Source organism: Gracilinanus agilis, chromosome 6 (assembly GCF_016433145.1).
Source record: "Gracilinanus agilis isolate LMUSP501 chromosome 6, AgileGrace, whole genome shotgun sequence".
NCBI classification, from domain to species: domain Eukaryota; kingdom Metazoa; phylum Chordata; class Mammalia; order Didelphimorphia; family Didelphidae; genus Gracilinanus; species Gracilinanus agilis.
The window spans coordinates 281,880,642-281,900,538 of NC_058135.1; the positions used below are offsets into that span (position 1 = coordinate 281,880,642).

The window sequence follows — 19,897 nt, forward strand, 5'->3', positions numbered from 1 at the left end:
AACATTTACAGGAGTCCCAGAGAAGAAAATTATAATCTGTAAAAATAAAATTCTGACTTGGAAGATGTTTCCCTTAAAAAAAAAGATTTTGATAAGGCCAAAAGGCTTAAATGAAATTGAAATTTTTCCTTGCATAAATGATGAAGTGATAAAGCAAAATGCCAATCCAATAAATGTGTTGTTGTTTTATTTTTTAATGTAACTAAGTCATTTCTCTTCCTACAATCTATAAGGGGTAGATTAAAAATCTTTCTTCACTCTTAGAGACATTTTCCTTTTCAACTTATCCAGGGTGATCCTGTTAGGACTCATCAGAATCACAAAACACTCGGGGGCAAAGATGAAGCTGAGTGGTACAGCACTAGAGACCAAGGTGAAGAAGACCTCCACAGTCACCATGTATTTCCCTTTGGTGCTATAGCATATTCATAGGAAGGTGATCATGACACTGAAGAACATGAGTATTCTGAATATCAAGAACTTGGCTTCACAGGAAATGGCTGGCAACCTAGGCATGAAAGCTACTGTGAAGTTCCCAAGGGCCAGGATATCCATGTGGCCCAGGACAAAAAAAAGCAAGCAGAGATTCCTCATCACACAAAATAACAATTGGCCAGGTTTGGAGAATATATGCATATCAAGAAATGGAGGTAGCATCCCAAGCCAAGTGCCACAGAGTCGGTTGGATGAAGGAAAATTGAATGTCGAGAGAATCTGATGATGTGGTACCTAGCCACCTTCTAAATTTGCTCCCTGGCTTTGTAAACCTTGAAAACCAGAACTTCAGTGATAGCTATGGCCAAATTAGAAGCAACGGTTATTGAAAACAAAACTACAAATACTGCCTATTAGAGAAGGAAGGTGGCTTTGGTAGAATGGTCAATGAAGAGCAAAGAGTAGAGGAAGCAGAAGATAATGATAATGAACAGAGCATAGCGGAGACTTTGGTTATTGGCTCTGACTATGAAGATATCTGTGTGCTTCCCAAGGACTAGTGAGGAGAGAATCACTTCAAGGCCAGAATCACTTCCAGAAGTTGGTTTTCCTCCTCAAAAATGAGTGGAGTTGTTGTCACCAGAATTTATAGAAGGTTTCTTGAAGTTACTATCAGTAAAGATTAGAAAAGGAAGTGTAAAAACTACATAATTATGGAATATAAACATTTAGAATATACTGAGTGTCTAGCACAATATGGCCTCAATTACATATCTAAAACTGACTTTTGGTTAATAGTCCCCCAGTCTAGGATTAGCCTCAGAGCCCCTCTCTTGGGTCGAAAACAGGTAAAAAGATTTCCCTACCTAGAATCCTCTTTATCCCTGCACTTGGATTGGGGACTGGACATTGTTTTTAGTCCCAGATATCTCCAGTCGGATAATTTGAGCCTGAGCTATTTTGATATATTTGATATAGAGTAAATTTGTGGACTTCCTTTTCATTCATAGGCCCTCAAATAGAAAAACTTACTAGGAAAAAAAAATCACATTGTCCTGAAAAGATGGTTCATAGTGACTAAACATTCAATATTTCTTCATACATGGCTCAATCTCAATGTTATCAGTTCCAGTATTCAAAACTAATAATATACATTCCCTAACAGTTCTATATCTTAAATATAATAAAAGGACTTTAGAATAACCTGGGTGTGATCTTTAACTTCCCAGGGGCTTATTGAACTGATTTCTCCAGCCTCTCAACGTGCCTCTGCTATGGTCTGTGCTGACTCTTTATCAGCAAGGTTCAGTAAACACCTCATTGGTACCATATATCAGGAATACAATGGGAAGGAATAAAGTCCTTTTGCTGAGGAAACCAATCTCTCTTTGCATGCAAAAGGGGGATTCCTTGTCCCACACACAAATAGGAAAGGGAAACAGACTCATGTTTTCCCAGCCATAGCATGGAATAGTAGGGAGCATTGTGAAAGTGTGTAAAGAGTAGTCAGGAGACTTAGGTTTGAGTTCCATAAGACCTTGCCTACTTACTGCCTTTGTGGCATTTATCAGCTTATTTGTGGTTTCTGGCCCCTTATTTTTATCATAAAATGAAGACCTTTATTAAAGAAATCCCAGAGGTTCCTTATAATCTATATAAGAAATAACCAAAACTATTCAGTTAGTTAAAATTCTTCACAGCCTGGCTCAATACTCCTTTTCCAACTTTATTATACCTTTTTCTGCTTTACATCTTCTATGATTAAGCCAAATTCACCTTTCTTACTGTTGCTGTTACATAACATACCATTGCTCATCTCCAAGCCTTTGCACCAATTGTCCCCAATACAATTGTCCCCAATATCTAAAATTTAACCATTCTTCACCTCTACCTCTTGATTTTCTTTTGAGTTTCTTTCTTTTGAGACCCACAATAGATGCCAACATCTACATGAGGTCTTTCCTGATCCCTCCGTTAGTAATGTCTCCCCAGGATTACCAGGTGTAACATTCTCCTCCCTGCTTTTTACCCAATTTACATTTACACTCAAATTGGGTCCTCAAGCTTCAACTTGAAGGAATTCAGCAAATCCCAAAGGCCAAAGTGAAGGAGGAAAACATTCTAGGCAAAAGGGGGACAGTTTGTGCTAAAGTTATAGGATAGAATATTATGCCAGAAGGCCAATGCCCTCAAGCTAAACTATGTATACCTAGTTCCTCTTCACACTCTCAAAAAGGCAATTCTTTTACTCAGTAAATATTCCATGAGATTTAAAGTGACAAAATTTCTGTCTATATCTATAAGGGAATCATAAATTAATCATGATATGAAAGTTCTATTTCTAGGTCACCAAGCCCCATTGGTCCTAGGAAAGAAAATAAGAAAGAAGGAATAGGGAAATTATAAGAGAGAATCACGGAGTTAGAGCAAGAAGAAGGGGTATTAGAAAAATGGGAGTATGAGAAATTACTTAACGGAACTGTAGATGTGCAGCCTTAAGAAGACAGTGGGGGAGAAGGAAATGGGGAAGAGGCTAGTCATCTTTAAATATTTTAATTGATGTCATGTGCTTGTTCTCTTTTGGCTCAGAAAGCCAAACAGGGAACAATGGGCAGAAATTGCAGAAGATAAGATTTAGTTTTGACCTAAAGAAAGACATATTAACAAATATCAACCTGAAAGTAAAACAGGCTGCCTGAAGGAGTTGGTCCCTCCTCATTGGAGATCTACCAGCAGAGACCTAGAGGAGATTTTGTAGAAGCAGTCTCCATGCAAGTAATCACTGGCTAAGCGGCTATTGAGGTCTCTTCTCTCTCTAGATTCAGTGGTTTTGAAAACATATCCTAAGAATGAAGGGAAGCTAGATGACCTCCATGTCCTTAAAAATTTTTATGGAAATATTTTCAGGAATTCTCAGCTATACAGCTTTATATTCCAGCCCATTTAAAAGTATAGCAGGTAAACTAGTGCTTTCTTTCATCTTTCCTCTTTTGTCCATGATCTTCATTCAATTTTAAGCATAACTTCCGTTGGTACTGATTTAATCCAACAATTGGATCCAGCTCCTCTTGACACTGGTTTAATACAACAGCTGGATCCAGCTCCTCTTTAAGTTCTTTCTTATCCTACTTCCTTTTTTCACTGCAAGGGAAGGTAGAAACATTTCATTTTTTAGTTTCTTACAGTAGATTCCATAGCTTAAATGTATATTTTCTTATTAATTCCTCAACATTTAGTAGTGAATATTCTCCAAATCACTATTTACATATCCCTACATCACAAAAAAATGGGAAAAAAAGTCACAATAAACAATTCAGGTATCTCCTGGTGGGATTAATTGATTTTATGTATTCTTATAGAGGTTAATTACACCCTGCCAGTTCTCTCCTAAACAGCAAGTGTGTGAAATATGAATGCTGCCAACAGTTTATGTAGGTATTCCCAGATTAAGAGAATATTTCTCTAACTCGGGTCCTATACCAACTTTACTCATGCCAATTAAAATATAAAGTCCAAGGGGCAGCTAGGTAGCTCAGTGGATTGAGAACCAGGCCTAGAGATGGGACATCCTGGGTTCAAATCTAGCCTCAGATACTTCTTTGCTGTATGACCCTGGTCAAGTCACTTAACCCCCATTGCATTGCTCTTACTGTTCTTCTACCTTGGAATTAATACTATAAGAATAAACAGAGCCAGACACCAATGTTAGGGATGGAGGGAAGACAGAGAAAGTCTATGAGCAAGACTCTCTTCCAGCTCTCCCCTCTTGGTGATTATACTCTGAGAGACTTTGAGGGGGTATCACCCCAAAACTGGGTGACCTGGATGGTTATGCCACCCCACAGGAGTTGAGGGCAAGGCTTCCCTTTAAGATGAGGTATGGGGGACCCCAATATGATTCTGAATGAGGGCAGGTTTCACACAAGTCTCCCCTGAGGTCAGTCAACTTTACAGTGGGTGGTCTCGCTTCAAGATGGAGGCAGCCAGACCAAGCTGTAGTTCCCCTCTCCCTCGTTGTCTCTTGGGCACTCTGGAACGCTATCTGACTAACGAATGGCTTTTATTATTCACAATTCAGGAATTGGGGAAAGGGGCAAAGGGCAGAGGGATTTTGGGGTGCCCTCTTCTCTATTTCTATGGAGTCCATCTCTCAGATGGGAACCGTTGGGGTTCCCACTCCTAAGCATCTCCCCTTGCCTCCTCTCCTTCTATTTCTATTTCTATTTCCTATTTGTTCTATAATTGCAAGTCAAACCGGAAAGGGTCTCTCAGCAAGGTTGAGTAATGAGAGAAGGAGCCTAAGAGATCACTCCCAAAATGGAATCCAAACAACTTAGCTGATTCTATGATTGAAGTCTTGACAAACGAGATGCGATGGAATCTTTGACCAGGGAATAGAAGTATCAATGTCCAAAGAAAGATCCTCAGGAAGCCCTTAGGACTGGATTCGAGCTGGGATGTTCTTCTCCTCCTCCTCTCCTTCCTCTTTTGAAGAATTCTCAGGATTCCCTCTGGTCTCAACTGTCACCAACTGTCACCAACTCCTTCTCTGGCTTCTCCTGTCCCATCTACCTGGCACAAATTCCATTCTTAAAGTATCCTGGTTTTGTGTGGTGGGACTTTTTCCAAAAGTTCCATTTAATTCATGCATCACTATTTCCTATTCCTATCTTATGTTGCCCCTCCCTCCAAAATAATAAATCCTTATCTTGTCTTATCAGTATACTAATTATCTATCTATTCCTATTCTAAGATGGGTTTTGGAGAGGTTGGTAGGGGATGAGGGTTGCAATTTATTTAACAATTTTTACAAGGTACAAAATAAGTTTGTAACATGAAAAGTTTTCCATTGAACACAATGTCTAAGTTTATAGTGTAACAATTTTTCTTATCGTTAAACTCTTCTAAGTTATTATTTAACCCATCTATGATTTTAACAGAATCTTAACTTGTTTCTACTTTTAATATACATCTATCAAGTAATGCAATACAACTATCTTATTATTCTTAGCTGTTATCAAATTATGTTTCAACTACCTATATTTTAAATGCAATGTTAGTTTTTATATTGAGAATCTATTTTAGCATGTTAGTATTCTTAGTTGTCTATCCAACAACACTTATATATTTTCTTCTTATGCTTTCCCTGCACTAGCTCACTAAAAATTTTAAACTTCCCTAGCCCTTTCTGCACTTTCTCTATGTCTAATGTACATATTATCTGCTAAATTGTTAGTATGCTACACTATCTACATGGTTAGAGACTATTATTTACAATTCTACTCTACTTTTCCAACCTATGTAAAGGTACATTATTTACCCTATTATACAATTATACAAGCATTAGTCCTGCATATCAATGTTAACCAGACAAGAAAATCACTTGATTTTCTTATGTGGTTAAAATCTTATGGAACTTGCAACTATTTACATTATAGACATATATACATTTTGCATTTTCACAGTCTTCAGACACTTGCTTATTTACACGAGGTCCCGACAAAATATCAGTTTTGTGTTGTGTTTTGTGTTCTCTTTATGTACTTTGCATGCAAGTTGGATGTAAGTATTCTCAAAATAATAAACAGATACTGCTTCCAAAAGATGAAGGTTTTACTGATAAAAGAGGAAGGGGAACCAAAGGAAGGGATTTCAAGGATTTTGATAAGGATGGCAGACCTTTTAACTAGCTTGCCCTCAAAGCTTATAATTATCACTTCTAATATCTAAATAACTAAATAACAATTGTGCTGTTGCTAGAAAGGTCTAGTTCAGCTAAACAAACTGCAAAGCAGAAACAAAATGGTTCTTTCCCCAAATGGCCTCCTAAGCAATCCCAAAACCTGGAACAGCAAGCAGAGAGATCTGCTTGCCTCAACCCCCAGGAACCAACTGTTCCTAACTGCTTTCAAACTGTCCCTTCACCCAGAGTTCTCCAAGGGATGTCCCCTGGTATTCTGGGTGACCCTGTATCTTGCAGGAATTCCACCCTGCCATTTTCCATGTTGTACCATTGAGGGAAGAAGGTATTTAATTAGAATTGTAAACAAGTGAATATTAAGGATAAAAATAAATTGAGATTCCTAAAACATTTCTGACCATGTCATTCCTCTGTTCCAGAACAAAAACTTCATTGCCACACATATTGTTGATTTTTATTAAGCTTACAGTCCATTAAAGCCATCATTGGACTAGTCCTTTAAGATACTCTAAAGTTACAATATTTTGACAGTAACCCTAATAGTCTTGAAAGGTGAAAGATTCAAACCCTATCATGTCCCTTCCATTCAGTTTCTTCTTCCATGTCTACAAAGTCCTTTAGGAGATCTAAACACATCCTTCTATGATGGAAGGTTACCACTGCTAAGATGTGGGAATATGATTCTTTGAGTGTCAATGTCAGCCTTTTCTTTGAGACTTGATTTCCTCCCCTCAGGCTCTAGTGTATAAGGAGGATTTATTACTCTTCCCATGGAATTTGAATCATGAATTCTTATAGTTTTGCTCTCTGGAAAGGAGAGGCATCCAGGTGCCTATGGCAAAATGGTCATCATAATAGAGATCTAAAAAGATAGATAACTGAGCAATATTCATATATCTCATCTCACTTTTAATTAATAAATAAATACTCAGGACAGAGACAAGTCCTACATCTAAGTTTGGAAACTCCTAAATGGGGGGGAGGACAATAAAGAAAATAGCTTTATTAAATCCTTTCTCCCCCTCCCAATGTATACTTTGAGGATGACAAATTATATTGGTCAAGGTAACTGCATTTTTTCATGGCTCAGAGAAAATAAATATTAAGTACATTAACACAAGAGGTGCATCATTTATTGGAAATAAGAGCCAGGTGTTTCAACCTAAATAGTTATTCCTGTGTCAAAGGTATTTTACTTGGCCTAGAAGAGAAGCTTGTATGACTAGGGAAGAAAATATGAATTTTCCCACCAAAGGTCAAGAATGAGTAGCCAACCACCTTTTATGTCCATTTCTATTATAATTTCAGTTGAGGAAAATGTGTCCATGATGACAGCATCACCAATCCAGATCAATGGTAATTGTCGGTCTCCAAAGTTTCCCTGTATTGAGCTGAATATGTCTCTAATGCCTCCATATCCATGATATCCTTTGGTCCCTGTGTGTCTGGTCTTCTGAAAGGGAATGAACATGCTTTAGTAGCATCTTCCATGATAGCAGGCAAGGTCCCAGTGACACCAAAATATCTTTGTAGAGGGTGGCAGGAAAGTGTTTGGAAAGCACAGCTTCTTCAAGGAACTCAGAAGCCACATTATGTTGAGAGAGGAAAAATTGAGACCACATCATTCAGTAGGGTCCCATAGGATAAAGTTTGGTTCAACTGATTGCTCTAAATGAGTATTCCTGGAAAAATCCTTTGGGCTATTTGCTTATTATCTCAGTATTGTGCTCTGGGATTGAGGCTTCCAACCCTTCAGATTGCTGTTCAATAGGGGTCATCTCTGCAACCACAGAAGAATCTGGAGGGTCTGAAGCTTCCTGCAATATAGAGACAGAAAGGAAAAGAAAATTGTTTACTGCCCTTATGATCATTTTCCATCTCTTCATCATCATCTTTTAACACTAATCAAAAATATTTATAAAGTATATATTTAATGTCAGACACTGTACTAGGATGTGGGCATATAATGATAAGCAAAAATAAAAGCAAAAGTAGTCTGCCCTCATGAAGCTTCACTCTAATGGAGAAAGGACATGCATAATGAATAGGAAAATATAAGGTATATTCAAAGTAGATGGAAAGCAAGCTTAGAGAAGAAAGCTATAGGAGACTTCAGGTTAGGAAGTGGCATTAGAGTGGAGTCTTGAAATAATTAATTCCAAGAGGAATAAGTACAGAAAGAGACTGTTCTGGGCACAGAGGAACAGCCAGTACAAATGCACAGAGACAGGAGATGGAACATGTAGGTAGAAAATCAAGTAGATTAGAATGGCTACATTCCAGCATGAGTGGGGCAGACAAAAGCACAAGAAGACTGAAAAGGAAAAAGGGGGGACCATATTAGGAAGGTCTTCAAGTGTCCAAAATGAGCTAAGATTTGGTGCTACAGGTAATAGAAAGTTTTTTACTTTAGTGGGGAGGACAATTACCATGGTGAGACCTACAATTTAAGAAAATTACAGCAATAGTTAATTAGAAGAGAGATTGAAGTAGAGTGAGATGAGACATAGAGACTCAATAGAACGCTCAAGCAATAATCCAGGTAAGAAGTGATGAGGAACAATAATAGAAGGTGGCTGTATAAGTAGAGAGAAGATGTATGTGTTTGCATATATCACAATATATATATATATACAAAATTATATGTATGCATATATTACATATGTTTAATATATTATATATACAAATTATTTATATATGTCTCATTATATATACAAAATCATACATGTATTTCACTTACATACAAAATTATCTATATACACTATATTTATACATGTATACAAATATATGTGTTATTTATGTTGACACCATTTAGCAACTAATTGTATATTCTGGATATTTGAAATTGAGCTGAAGAAGACACTGAAATTGATGACTGGGAGCATGATGGAATCCTAACATCATCATCAACAACAACATCATCAACATCATCATGATCATCTACATCAACATCCAACTATTCATCTTTTCCTGGCCCAGGAAAGATTTTTGCTGGGTGCCCTAACCTAATAGCATACTATGCAGAGTACTGAATGAGAGCCAAAAGACCTAAACTCTAGTCTTGAGTGTCACTATGTGTCCTTTGGGGATAAAAAGAAAGTCTTCTTTTTCCTGGATTCAGTTTCCTCATTTATGTATGAGTAAAGTTCACATGGACTCTGCATTAAGTTAATCAATTAAATCAAACAATAAACCAGGTATAAAAAAGAAAAAAAAAACCTATCATAGTGGAAAATTATCTCATGTTGAATTGAAATTAGATAATAAACAAAGCATAAAAAGTAACTGAAATAAATAAAATATAATTATATATCTGTCAAAAAAAAGTTAAAATGTGTTAAAAAGACATGACTAAATTTGGAGAGAGTAGTTTCAGTTGAATGATGAGATTGGAAACCAAGGTATAGTGTTCAGAAGAAATTGAAAAGAGAGAAAGTGTAGGCATATAATGTCTGATTGTTTTTTTGCTAAAATTTTTTAAATAATTTGTTACATCAAAATGTCCAGTGAAATCCTTCCTTCCCTCTCTTTCTGTCACTAGAAATGGCATTGTTTGACTAAAGGTTATATGCATATATAAAACTATGTTACTTATTTTTATTTACATTTTATTTACTTTATTTCTCTAGAGGTAGACATAGATAGATCATTCTTCAAAAAGTATTTTTGTTGCTGTTTATAGTGTTCTCTTGGTACTTCTTCTTTCACTCTTCATACTTTCATGTAGGCCTTTCCATGTTTTTACAAAATTAATCTGCTTGTTATTTCTTACCATACAGTAGAATTCTTGCTTAATCACAAGCCGTAAATTCCTTTTTTTTTTTTTTTTTGGAGTAGAACCAAGATTTTCATTTTTACTGTTATATCAATGTTTTTCCTATTATGTCCAAATATTTTCTAGTTTATGCATTTTCTTTTGTTTTATTCTTTGCTTTTTGTTATTTTTGTTTGTTCATTTTATATCTATGCAATAATATCTCATTTCTAGAAGAGGTTAATTTTTTTAAAGTTTGTTTAATTAATTAGTTAATTTAGAACAGTTTTCCATCATTACATGATTCATGTTATTTCCCTCCCATCCTCCCACTCCCCTCCCATAGGTAGGCATAAAATGTTGATAGAGGTATCAAATGTGAGACACACTTGTGGACGACAAATCATACTCACCTCACTGGACTCACAACAATTTACTTTACATCCCAAGATGGTGAGAGTAAGAGTAAAACATAATTCTAGTACAGTGAGGATCAGCATCAAAGACAGGAGCCCCTGTGGAAATCAATGTGAAAATCAAGCCCCAAAGAAGTCAAAAAGAAGTAAAAAAAGACGGTTTTCTAATTCTGACTTGCGTCTGATTTTTCGACTAGAGCAAGCACCAATCCAGTCCCATATAGTTCTGCTTCATTTAAGGGCTGGAAGTTGATGTATTGTACTAGTCTGAGACTCAGGTTCTGGCCTGACCAGGACAATTATCCTCTGATGATTCAATTAGAAGCTTCTCATCTAAGACAGGGTAGCTCAGATGCAAAGCTGAATAGGAGTATCAGCTCCTAAGTGGTAGAGAATGCTTCATTTTTCAGTCTTTGCATTCCTTGTACCTTATATTTTTTGGTAGGGTAAGGGTAGGATCAAATCTGTAATTTCAATAGCATAGGAACACTCAAGGAAAATCTCCTTCTACTGATAGTAGTCTCAATTTGTAGTCTTAGAAGAGAATTTCTGGAGAAATTAAGTGACTTGCTCAGAATCACAGAAAAAAAGTAAGCCTTGAACTCAGTCTTCCTAACTCCAAGAATACCTTTCTATCCATTATGCCAATGGTCGGCAACCTTTTTGGCCATGAGAGCCATAAATGCCTGTGGAAGGAGGAGGTTGGAGGTAGAAGGCACTGGAATATGGGGCCGGGGCTGAAGGGCCCCCTGGGGCACATCCTGGGGCTCCACCTGAACTGGCCAATAGGGAGGTGGAGCCAGATATGGCTGAAGAGCCATACATTGCAGACCCCTGCATCATGCCATGCTGTCTTGTGAAGAATAGGTGTGGAATAAACGGTAATGGAAAGAGCAGTGGACTTGAGGGTAGCAGAGACCAGGAATAAATGCCCACCACTTGCCATGGATGTGATTTCCTTTTTCTCAACCCTTTACCTTTTGTCTTAGAGTCATTTACGTGTATTGGTTCCAAGGCAGAAGAGCAGTAAAAGCTAGACAGTGGGGGTTAAGGGATTTGACCAGGGTCACACAGTTAGGAAGTGTTTGAGGCCAGATTTAAACCCAGGACCTCCCATCTCTAACCCTGCCTCTCAATCCACTGGGCTACCTAGCTGTCCCACCCACATCTATATAATTTCTAAGTAAGTCACTTCATTCCTCCAAGCCTCAGTTTGCTCATCTATAAAATGGCACACTGCTCATAATATCTGTCCCACAGAATATGTAATCACAAAAGACTTACAGCTGATATAGAACTGGTCAAAGTGCACACATTGGGAGATGTTTGTGCACAGTTTCTGACTTCCCAACCATTTAGCACAAAATTGATCGAGAGAAAAATGATCCCAACTAATGAGATTGTTGCACTGGCGATGTTCATCCCAAAACTGCTTTGTACCTAAAAAATGGTCACAAGAACATTAAATACATATACTCATAAAACATACCTTACATTTTTCCAGATGATCCAGAAACAAATCTAATAATATATTTTATGGATTTTGAGCTACCTTTGAGATGATGTAGTCCTAACTCTTTGATTCTTCCCAGGAAGAAACAGATTAATAGAGGATAAGTGACTTGCGAGAGGTCACACAATAAGTTATGGAGTTTTAACTCAATTCCTCTAATTCCAGGTGTACTCTTTTTTCAAGCCTTGATGTGCAACCAATGCAAAAGGATTTTTATGGCTTGAATCTCTGGCTTGTGGAAAAGTGTGAGAGAAGGGAAGAGGGTTAAATTTTAAAGAGTGGCTTTCTATATCAGATGATACTGTATCTCTCAGGTGCATTTGGGCAATATTTTAAATTAGTTATCCTTGTCATTTTAACAGGGCAAGGTCTTTGTCTTATCTAAATATTATATGTTCATAGCATGTAGAAAAATACTTTTTATACAATAGGCAGTTGATAAATATTGGAAGCATTTTTATTGACAATTTGAACCCACTGTGAAGTAAAGCTGTTTCCCTGGTTTTGTTCATCTATCTCTTATCATACAATCAGTTTTGGGCCTTCTGCACCTTAGAATTCTTGAACTCGAGTAAACCATTAGCCTCAGCCTACTCAATAAAAGGGATTACAGGCATAAGCCACTATTCCCCTGTCACATTAAATAAAAACTTATTAAGTGATCCATCTTCACTTAAAAGAAAAAAAGATTACATCCTTTCCAGGTCCTTAGAGAGAAAACTGGAATGTCATCACTTACCAAATTCTTTGTGGGTTTTTCTTCAGCTACAATAGAAAGGGATCCTGAAATGATGAACTGGTCATAAAATAAGAAACACCATAAAGAAATGTCAAGCTTCAACCATATTCTTTCTTCTTCTCAATGTGCCTTAGGAAGTATTCAGGTAGTATGCAAGATGCTGACCTAGACACCCCTCTTCTCCTCTTCTCCTCTTCAGTGTGCTTGCAATGGCAAGCAACGAAAGCTGGATTTAAATCCTATCTCTGACAGTTACTGGAAGTATAAATCTGAGAAATACATTTAAACTCTCTGAAACTCAGTTTCTCTATCCAAAAAATGGAGATAATAATAAGCATATCAATCACAGGCTTGTTGTGAGGCTCAAATTGATCATGTTTACCAATTGAATGGAGAACTTAAAATCTATATACCTAAGCTATTCTTTTTCTTATTGTCACTATCAGTTCATCCTTGATTTCTCATCCATTGTGATTTTTTTCCCCCAATTTCTTTTTAGAAGGCCTCCAAAGATAATATGTCCCAAAGGTCAGAAGTCTTCCTGAAGTCCTTTTAACATTTCATAGATACTGATGTAACCCTCATGCTGTTATACATACTTTTACTCTAAGTCCATCCCAGCTCCTTTATGCTAAAATTCATCTATTGGGATGTATTTTATTTTTTCTAGACTAAAATACTATCAGATTTAGGAGGAGACTTATAAGGCATCAAATCTGTTGTATTTGCATAAAAGGAAGAAATCAAGGCCCAGAAAGGGGAAATCACTGGCTTAAAGATAAACTAGATGATACAGTAGATAGAATGTCATACCCGGAGTCAGGAACATCTGGATTTAAATCTAGTCTCATTCACTATCTATGTGAATCTGGACAAATAACTTAATATCTCTCAGTCTCAATTTCCTCAACAGTAAAAGGGAAATAATAATAAAGCACCTACCTCTCAAAACCCAGAAAAAAGCAAATCCTTAAAGCACTATTTAATTGCTAACTACTATTATTATTTATAATTGCCTTAGCTTCAATTATTAATATTGATAATAAATACTAGGTTAAATTATCATTGTTGTATTAATAAGAATAGCTACTATTTGTATAGTGCTTTAAGTTTTACAAAATACTTTAAAAGTATTTTCATTTTATTGTCATAATGACCCTAGAAGTTAAGTGCTTTTTATTAGTAAATATAAGTATAAAGTAATAGAGTGAAATTGGTTCAGGGACTATTGAATCCAGTCTCAGAATTCTTTGCATCACATCACTTTGTCAGTTAATCCACCTTCCTCAGCATTTTTTGAGATTCTCACCCTTGTTCAGTGACCACAGAAACCATATATTTCCTGTAAAATCTCTGTGGTGTATAGGTAAGCATTACTAAAGTTGTTAACTCCCAAATTATGAGAGGGCACAGAAAAGTTCAGTAGTCTTGTCTAATGGAACTGAGTGCTTTATAAAAGATACAATTATGATTAAGTGTGAATTTTAATGAATAGGAGTAGGAATTCATTCAACAAGCATTCACTCCCTTCCAGGAATTGTGTCATGGACTCATGATATGAACATAACATGTTACAGTGTCTATCTTCAAGGAACTTAGATTCTATTAAAGGATAAATCAACATGATCAGAGAAAAAAGAAATACAAAATGGGAGTCATTAGAAATACTCACAAATGCAGCTCCCCAAACAGGGTAGCCTATGTAGAATATCATAAAAAAGGCATTTCTGGGGGATTTTGAAGCATGTTGGAATGAGCCTAAAAATATCCCTAAGGCTAAGATCAGAGCCCCATTCAGGACCTGGAGAGCCTGTAAAGAACAGAAAGACAAAATAAAGAGGATGAATTATGGTTTGTTTGGGAGAGTTTTTGAATTTGAGAAGAAGATGGTTAAAATTAGGGAACCACAACAAATTACACAAGATTTCCTCTTCCTCTCCATTCCTCCAGCTGTACAAGGAAATTAATCTGACCACATCCTGCATATCCTTAAATGCAATTCTATAATTCTATCTGTGTGTGTATATGTGTGTGTGTAATATGCATTTGTTGTGAGTATAGAGTTATATACATTCTAATACTGATGCCATATGAACACATTCTCACTCTCAAATGAGTCTAGAAATGGGGGATATCTGGAAGAGAAAAATTAAGAATAAGTCAGTGTTCCATTACAGGGTGTCAGGTGAGGAATTCAAAATAAAGGAAAAGGTTCATAAGACCTAGGAAAAAAAAGGGAAACCTTGGAAATGATCTAAGATAACTCTATCATGTTATAGATGAGAAAGAGAGGCTGGGAAGGAAGAAGTTAGGATTCAAACCCAGGTCTTCTGACACTAAAGTTTTTGCTTATACCATAATTTTATAGATTCTTTTTCTTTTTATCAGGGCTTCCTAACCTGGAGTTTGTGAATTTGTTTTAGCTTTTTTATATATTTTGATTCATATCTTTTTAAATCCTATTCATTCTATTTTATGCAATTAAAAATATCATCCTGAACAGAGGCATAGATCTCTCCAGATTGCCGAAGAAATCCAGGAAACAAGAAAGATTAGAAAACCTTGCTATAGGTTATATGAGCAGTCTGCCTTTTTTCCTTTGCTAAGCCCAAAGCATACATCATCATCACTGTGCAGACTCACAAAAATGGAATATTAAAGTTTGTCTAGTTCATATCCCCAGCCCTATGTGCAAACTCTTTATTCTCTTTTAACTGTCATTGAAAGCAACAGCTGACATACCCCAAAGACCTTTTGCTTTCCCATGAGCACTTTCATAGATTCATCCAAAGGGCCATAGGAGGATCTAGCTGTCACATCTTGTCCCAACTGCATGATGTGGGTCTTGTCGACTGGGGTGGCCACACATTGTGGGATCTCTCCAATCTGCTGCGCCATTGGCTGGAAGACAAAATGACAGAGAATTTCCCTACTCCACTTCCCTCTCTCTGATAGGAGCATAGCCATTGCAGCTGAATCTATTAATTCAATGAAATCAGTTCTTCTCAGGTAGAAAGCTAAGCACCAGAGCAGGTCGTCCAGTAGCCAAATCATCTTGAATCCTGAAATGTACTTCCATAAGAAAATGGCTATACTCTGGAGTAGTTATTTTATTTTTCTTAATGAATTGAGCAAACCATTTGCTTAAATGGAGAAAATGTCTGTCTCTGTGTCTCTCCCTCTCTTCCTTCTCTCTCATCTTCTCTTTCATATAGATGTGTAAGAATGCATATATTTATGAATAACAGATATATTTACATTCATATATTTACACATATATATCTATATATACATATGCACATGAAAAGGAATATAATTACCAAAACCCACACATATGTAATATACACACAATTTTCCACCACTGAATAAAATACAGAAATATACTATATTGCTATTGTAATAGTTAAATTAAAACTTGTATTGAAAATATAATAGTTTAATATTAGACAGGGTTAGATAATGTAAGAGTCAATATTTAAACTAGTATTGGTAATGGGCAAATATAAATCTTGTATATTGAACTGCTATGAATAAAATTGATCTGACTACATTGATATTGAGTATATAATTATATAGATATAAATATAGGAAAAAATTCTTTTGAAAGGTGATCTTCTATGCTAAGAAATTAGTTCTTCTTCAAGCCAAAGCAGCTGCATTACAGCTTTATTCATCATGGGGCATAAAGCAATGGAGAATATTTCATCATACTATTGGAGACAGATTGAGAGGTCATCACTACTACAAGCAAAATCTATAGCATACCATCTCAAAGTGGACCTTATTTAATCATTAGATTTTTCTCATTTCTTAATGAGAAAACAGAAATGGATTGATTATTCAACAAGCTAAAAATAGACAACTCAAGTCCTTCACTAGTTGCCAAGAAAACGTAAAAATTTCTTAAGGAAGTTATTGATGAATTACATGGTTTGTCTTTGGAAAAAGACAAAGACAAGAATTCCCCAAGCTAAGCATGCACAAATAGGTTGTGTTCTGTATTGATGGAGAAAATGCCCACACTTATAAGATTTCAAAGCATAGACTCTCAAGTCCAACTTCCTCATTTTATAAATTGGGAAATCGAGACCTCAGAAACCTGAAATAACTTGAACAGGTTCAAACAAGAAAAATCTGAAGTAAGATTTGAACCAACACCCCTTCCTGACTAAACAAAGTCTAACAAATACATTACAAATACATTTTTATAAAGTTAAGCACAGTGCCTGGTACTGTAGGTGGTATATAAATGTCTCTCATTGATATGTGAGTAGATGTGCTTATATGCTGTGGGGTAAATTTGTTAACTTTTAAACATTTATATTATTAAAGCATCTTGGATTTGGTGCTAAAAGGAACCTTAGAGGTCATTTAATCCAATCCACTTATTTTACAGATGATGAAATTATATTTCAGAGAAGTTAAGTGACTTGCCCCAAATCACACAGGTAGATAGCATCAGGACCAGGACTAGAATCCAGGTCCTCACATAAAATCCAGGGTCCTTTTTGCTATTCTACACCACCTCCCTTATTATATTTATAATGTTTCTATATAAAAAAGTATGCATTACCAAGGAGGCAAGGAGCAGTCTACCAAAGAAAGTTTCTTAGAAGCAGACAGAGAGGCAGATACCAAAGAAGGATTTATGGGAGATACCTGGAGATGATCTTGGCAGACTTGAGACTTGTTACACCGTTATGTCTCCTGAGGGTCTCTGCTTATAGAGATGGAGAAAAACTGTCACTGAAGAGTGAGTGCCTCATGCAAAACATTGCCTCTTCATCTTCTTGAAAGTCTTACCCAATACTGAATTTGGGCAATAAAGATGCTGTGTCCTCAAACTTTTCTGCCTTTTTGTTGTTGTGTTTTAGTCAAAGCAACTCACCCATTATGCAGGAAGTGGTGTGAAACAATTATGAAACAAAGGGTGAATACATTTAACTTTTGGCTTGAAGGGTCAGCTCTGGAGCTAACTGGGTCAAAGCTACACTTAAAAATTCTTCTCTTGGGCTCTTTTTATTTACCCTAGTAGTTAACTAGAACTTCTTCCAAAAACAAGTGATTAGTATCTTTTGAGTAGAAGGGATTATTGACATATTGAATTAATACACATTAATGATGTTGTGCTCCTCATTCTTTTTCTCTTTGTCCTTCTTTGGTTTAGATGTCAAGACTATATTTGTCTCTTAGAAAAAGTCTTGTAAAGTGCTTTATTTCTCAAATTTCTCAGATAAGTGTGTATTATCCATAATAGTTTCATTTTTTTAATTCATTATTTCAGGGAAAGTTGCTTTCAGTTGTATTCTTTTCTCCTTTGTTTTTAAGGATTTATAATTTCTAATGGGGGGGTAGTTTATATTTTTTCTAGGTAAAGGGAGTTAAATTTAGGTGCCTTCTAAATCCATTGATCAACTCTCTTTCACTGATAATAGTGATGAAGAAATTTTCCTTTGCCCAGATTTCTTAGATTTCCCTTCTATATCTCATGGGGAATCAGGAGAGAAATAGGAAAGCTTCATGAATGTGAAGTTTTTGAGGTCAGATTTTAAGCCAGATTCTTTGTGTCAACAGTACACATCATATCATTTAGCCTTTAAAATGCATGCAATAAATGTTTGTTAGCTTTACTTGACTTACTGACTTTATTTTTCAGGCAGCCCTTGCTTCTAGAAGTCTTACACTTCCAACTTTCTCCTCCATGATGAGAAGGAGCAGAGGTTGCCAAAGCTGACAGCCAGAAGCGTTGTTATTCCTATCAAAAGATGCAGGGAGAAAGAAAAGGTACCAGGACCATATATTATGGTTATCCACTGCCAGAGAGCCAAGTACAAAGTGCCCAGAAACCTGGCTCTTACTCCTTTCTGATGAATACCCAACTGGAATAGTTTGCATTTGTCTGAGCATTTATATTATATTAACATTTACTTTAAGAATTGCATAGTACTTTCTAATGATTTTCTCATTTGATCATCATCAAACGATTAGTACCTCTTTGTGAATAGAGACTCATTTCTACAAATTGAGTATGGCCCATTTAGCCCCTTTGTCTGCGGAGATCATAGAAAAGCAGCATCAATTTTTTAAACTAGAAAATACATTTGAAAAAGAAGACCAAAGAAGCTTCCCAGGCAGATATGAGATCTTCTGCCTTGCTAGCAGTCTCCACAAATTGTGAAGCTCGGACATAATGCTGAGCACCATGACAGCCCTGAAATTATTTCCTGTTAGATGTATAGCGCAGGGCACAGACGACTTAATATGACTATGGCAGGGAAAATGAAGGAATGTGCAAGCTAGGACCAGGTAGGGAATCAAGAGATAGTTCCTGTCAGAGTATATGGAAGGATTTAGACAACAAGCCTTGCCACAGAGAGGTTTCATAGAGTAGGAGCAACATATTTCCTTAATTTACAAAGGAATGTGCACGTACACACACACACACACACACACACACACACACACACACACACACACACTGCATTGATTTTTACCTCCATTTACAGTATAAATGAAGTCTACAAAATTTACATGTTGCTTATCTCCATTAGAATATGAGTTCCACAAAGGGCTGTTTTTCACTTTCTTGATATCCTGAGCACATTGAACAATGGAAAACACATAGTACATGTTTGTTGATGAGGATGAAAATTTTCTATACTTTATGTCCTATTTATCAGATTAATCCTCTCCATTTACTACAAACAAGCATTTATTCTAATACCCATTATGATCACTACAAAAAAAGTATTGTGATATACCTTGTATCTTGTAATCCTATTCAGGTGATAGTAGGCATATATGAATAATATAAACCATTATAATTTAAATACAGTGAATTTAAGCAGAGAAGACACAAGCAGTTGAGGTTAGAAGGAAGAATAATCAGGAAAATTTTGAGGTAGAAAGTGGTAAATGAACTGGGTAGTGAGGGAAATGAAGGATTCTCAGAAGTAGAGAAGAGTAAAAGCTTTACATGAATTGGAATTGCCAAGTATAAATGATCTTGCAATGATAACAATGGTAAAAGGGCCCTCAAACTATAAAAATTTCAGTTGTGTAACTTGTTTACAGATTCACTTTATTTTTTTAAGTAGTTGATAAATTTTTATTGTTAAAATAATGATGATTCAAATCACAAGCTCTGTGTGTATAACATTTTTAGAACAAAGCTATTGTGTAAAATGAAATAAATCTGCATGTATATTGTATAGTTTTATGTACAACCCTAGGAGGGGGAAGGAAAATGGACTAGCTGACCTCTGGATATCTCTTTATTTTTATTTTTTAATTTCATTTTTTAGAAAAATTTTCCCTGTTTACATGATTAATGTTTTTA

At 36.1% G+C, this 19,897-nt stretch overlaps 1 protein-coding gene and 1 pseudogene across 1 annotated transcript; both read right to left on the bottom strand.

Moving 5' to 3' along the window:
* Window positions 1-240: 240 nt before the first annotated feature.
* Window positions 241-19,897, bottom strand: part of LOC123252741 — a 380,070-nt pseudogene continuing 360,413 nt past the window's right edge.
* Window positions 7,837-17,276, bottom strand: LOC123251591 (membrane-spanning 4-domains subfamily A member 3-like). Its single transcript, XM_044680893.1, has 7 exons — window positions 17,218-17,276; window positions 15,301-15,459; window positions 14,231-14,368; window positions 12,559-12,615; window positions 11,591-11,746; window positions 10,304-10,405; window positions 7,837-7,953 (listed from the first exon to the last, which is right to left on the bottom strand). The coding sequence occupies exons 2-7, from the start codon at window positions 15,454-15,456 to the stop codon at window positions 7,837-7,839; spliced, it is 726 nt and encodes a 241-aa protein (XP_044536828.1). The 5' UTR covers window positions 15,457-15,459; window positions 17,218-17,276.

Excerpts from the sequence above, each read along its gene's own strand:
- LOC123251591 (XM_044680893.1), bottom strand. The coding sequence starts at position 15,456 with ATGGCGCAGCAGATTGGAGAGATCCCACAATGTGTGGCCACCCCAGTC. Across the intron at positions 10,406-11,590 it reads TGACCAGTTCTATATCAGCT|GGGCTCCTGTCTTTGATGCT; the intron begins GTAAGTCTTTTG and ends TGATTTCCACAG. Across the intron at positions 7,954-10,303 it reads ATTGTTGTGAGTCCAGTGAG|GAAGCTTCAGACCCTCCAGA; the intron begins GTGAGTATGATT and ends TCTATATTGCAG.